The 4409-nt window shown below is 38.4% G+C and overlaps 1 protein-coding gene across 1 annotated transcript; it reads left to right on the forward strand.

Moving 5' to 3' along the window:
* The first annotated feature begins 637 nt into the window (after positions 1-637).
* Positions 638-1585, forward strand: LOC133062846 (olfactory receptor 2AJ1-like). Its single transcript, XM_061152209.1, has one exon. It carries the CDS (start codon positions 638-640, stop codon positions 1583-1585), a length of 948 nt encoding a protein of 315 aa, XP_061008192.1.
* Positions 1586-4409: the final 2824 nt, after the last annotated feature.

The following is a 4409-nucleotide window of genomic DNA, read 5'->3' on the forward strand; positions in this document are numbered from 1 at the left end:
TAAGCTATTAATGGAAAAAGCAAAACCAGAAGAACAAAATTATTCTATGCAGTGGGAAAAAGTCAACAACTTTGGATATTGATATATTACATATGAGTTGCAGTAATATTCACTGATTTTAGGGAGTAAATTATAATCAGCCAGTTCTCAAGAAACACCACTGTCTTCAATCTGAATCTATCTTTATGCCAAATTTTACTGAGCTGGAGGTCAAACCAGTAGAAACAGCAAGAGCCATGTACACATGCATACATCTGCAAAAGCCATTCATATGCGAACCCTTTAAAAGTTCTAAAATGACAGCAAAACAGTGTTAGCATTTCAGGGAATTAAATATATAATTAAATTTATTCTTATATAAATAAAGTATATACAAATTATGTTTATTTCATAATGAATAAAATAATTAAGTTGTTCAGCAAATAAATGCCCATCGTGTAATACATGTCCAATTAAAAAACTATCTGAGAGTCCATTGGCTTTACTTGGAAAATATAGCAAAAAAGGAATATGCTTATCTTATTATACAGTTAAATGTAAAGAAGGTTGAGATTTATGCTAATTTTTCTTTCTTTTCACTCTATCTCTTATTTATTTATATTGTTTGTTTATTTATTTCAGGTAAAGCAAGGATTTCATGATGGAATATGAGAATCACACTTCCAGCAGTGACTTCATTCTTTTGGGACTCTTCTCTTCTTCCCAAACAAGTCTGACTTTCCTCTCCTTTATAGTCATCATTTTTATTATAACTATAGCAGAAAATACAGTGATGATTATCCTTATCCACAGGGAATCAAGACTCCATACTCCAATGTATTTCCTGCTCAGTCATCTCTCTTTTATGGATATCTTGCATACTAGCAACATTGTTCCCAAAATGATCACTGACTTTCTGTCAGGCAGCAAAACTATTTCATTTGCAGCTTGTGGCTTCCAGATATTTCTATCCCTTACCCTCTTGGGTGGTGAGTGCCTTCTCCTGGCAGCAATGTCCTATGATCGCTATGTCGCCATCTGTCACCCACTGCGCTACCCCATGCTTATGAATGACTATGTCAGCGTTCTCATGGCTGGAGGGGCCTGGTTTGTTGGGGTAATCAACTCCATAGTTCACACAGCTTACACACTTCACTTTCCCTTTTGTGGCTCAAGAGCCATTGACCACTTTTTCTGTGAAGTCCCCGCCATGTTGGTGTTGTCCTGTGTGGACACAACACGATATGAACGAGGAGTTTATGTAAGTGGCATCATTTTCCTACTTATCCCTTCCTCTCTAATCTTTGCATCTTATGTCCAAATTCTCCTTACTGTCCTCCAAATGAAATCAAAAGAGGCAAGGAAAAAGTCATTTTCTACCTGTTTCTTCCACATGATTGTGGTCATAATGTACTATGGGCCTTTTATTTTCACATACATGAGACCTAAAAAGTACCACACTCCAGGCCAGGATAAATCCCTGGCAATTTTCTATACCATCCTAACACCTACTTTTAACCCAATTATCTACAGCATTAGAAATAAAGATGTTTTAGAGGCAATGAAAAATATTCTCAGAAGTAATTTTCTCCATAAAATATTATAGGGAAAATGTTTAAAGTATATATGGTTGTCTATTTCCATACTAAATATTTAGAGGATATCTGTTATTCAAACCTCTAGAAAGCTTTTATCTCTTCAGGTGTGCAAAGATGGATATTTCTGAAACCTTGATAATAGTAAAGTTGTCACAGATATTTGTTTTATAAATACATATATCTAAAACTGTATCTGTTTCTCTATGTTGCCAATTATAATAACTAAAGCACCAATTATAGAAAGTCAAAGATGACTAAAGTCTAATTTTATTCTCCCATTAAAATTTTACAAATTTGTAAAAATTACTTTTTATAATACAAACATATTATTTATGGATATATATACACACATATATAATGTATGTGAGAGGGAAATCCATATTATATAAAACTATAAAATATTTCAAACCTTATAGTAAGTTACAAGAAGTTTATAAAAATTCATAAGTGAAAAGGGTGAAGGTATGTAAAATATGGAAACTTAAAATTGTGGGATAAATAACTCCTGGGGATTTAATGAACAGCATGGTGATTACAGTTTAAAATGCCATATTTTATATTTGAAAGGTACTAAGAGAGTAGCCTTTTAAAAGATCTCATCACAAAAAAAATATTGTACAATTTTCCAAAACACACACCTTACAAAGAAATAGAGATACCAAGGGAACATTTCATGCAAAGATTGGTTCGATAAAGGACAGAAATGGTATCGACCTAACAGAAGCAGAAGATATTAAGAAGAGGTGGCAAGAATACACAGAAGAACTGTAGAAAAAAGGTCTTCATGACCCAGATAATCACAATGGTGTGATCACTCACCTAGAGCCAGACATCCTGGAATGTGAAGTCAAGTGGGCCTTAGAAAGCATCACTACGAACAAAGCTAGTGGATGTGATGGAATTCCAGTTGAGCTATTTCAAATCCTGAAAGATGATGCTGTGAAAGTGCTGCACTCAATATGCCAGCAAATTTGGAAAACTCAGCGGTGGCCACAGGACTGGAAAAGGTCAGTTTTCATTCCAATCCCAAGAAAGGCAATCCCAAAGAATGCTCAAACTACCGCACAATTGCACTCATCTCACACGCTAGTAAAGTAATGCTCAAAATTCTCCCAGCCAGGCTTCAGCAATACATGAACCGTGAACTTCCAGATGTTCAAGTTGGTTTTAGAAAAGGCAGAAGAACCAGAGATCAAATTGCCAACATCTGCTGGATCATCAAAAAAGCAAGAGAGTTCCAGAAAAACACCTATTTCTGCTTTATTGACTATGCCAAAGCCTTCGACTGTGTGGATCACAATAAACTGTGGAAAATTCTGAAAGACATGGGCATACCAGACCACTTGACCTGCCTCTTGAGAAACCTGTATGCAGGTCAGGAAGCAACAGTTAGAATTGGACATGGAGCAACAGACTGGTTCCAAATAGGAAAAGGAGTACGTAAAGGCTGTATATTGTTACCCTGCTTATTTAACTTATATGCAGAGTACATCATGAGAAACGCTGGGCTTGATGAAGCACAAGCTGGAATCAAGATTGCTGGGAGAAATATCAATAACCTCAGATATGCTGATGACACCACCCTTATGGCAGAAAGTGAAGAGGAACTAAAAAGCCTCTTGATGAAAGTGAAAGAGGACAGTGAAAAAGTTGGCTTAAAGCTTAACATTCAGAAAACTAAGATCATGGCATCTGGTCCCATCACCTCATGGGAAATAGATGGGGAGACACTGGGAACAGTGTCAGACTTCATTTTTTTTTGGGCTCCAAAATCACTGCAGATGGTGACTGCAGCCATGAAATTAAAAGACGCTTATTCCTTGGAAGGAAAGTTATGACCAACCTAGATAGCATATTAAAAAGCAGAGACATTACTTTCCCAACAAAGGTCCATCTGGTCAAGGCTATGGTTTTTCCAGTGGTCATGTATGGATGGGAGAGTTGGACTGTGAAGAAAGCTGAGTGCCGAAAAATTGATGCTTTTGAACTATGGTGTTGGTGAAGACTCTTGAGCATCCCTTGGACTGCAAGGAGATCCAACCAGTCCATCCTAAAGGAGATCAGTCCTGAGTGTTCATTGGAAGGACTGATGCTGAAGCTGAAACTCCAATACTTTGGCCACCTCATGCAGAGTTGACTCATTGGAAAAGACCCTGATGCTGGGAGGGATTGGGGGCAGGAGGAGAAGTGGACGACAAAAGATGAGATGGCTGGATGGCATCACCAACTTGATGGGCATGGGTTTGGGTAGACTCCAGGAGTTGCTGATGGACAGGGAGGCCTGGCGTGCTGTGATTCATGGGGTTGCAAAGAATTGGACACGACTGAGAGACTGAACTGAAATGAACTGAATGTAGTTAGCTGTCACCACTGCAGTGGCACCTCTCTGCCTGCCATTGAACTACAGCCAAGTCTTGGAATCCTGCAGTGGCCCCTGCTACCCGATCTGCAGCCTCCCCATATGCCTCTCTGTTTCCTCTCTCCCTCCTGATGTGTGAGTGTATGGGACCAATGAGGAGATCTCAGACTGGCCTGCAAGTTGATTGGCAGTGAGCAGTTAGGAGAACCTTTAAAGTGGCCTTTACCTGTTTGCAAGAATCTGGACCATCCCATTTTGCTAGTTTAAAAATAATCAACTAGGTTGGTTCCAGATAGTGGAGTAGAAGGACATGTGCTCATCCTCTCCTGAGAACGTACCAAAATCCCAGCTAGCTGTTGAACACCCACTTCCATGAAGATGCTGGAACTCACCAAAAAAAAAAAAAAAAAAAAAATACCCTACATCAAAGGACAAACATAAGATGCAATGAGATGGTGCAATCAGGATAAAAT

Source organism: Dama dama, chromosome 9, assembly GCF_033118175.1.
Source record: "Dama dama isolate Ldn47 chromosome 9, ASM3311817v1, whole genome shotgun sequence".
In the NCBI taxonomy this organism is placed as follows: domain Eukaryota; kingdom Metazoa; phylum Chordata; class Mammalia; order Artiodactyla; family Cervidae; genus Dama; species Dama dama.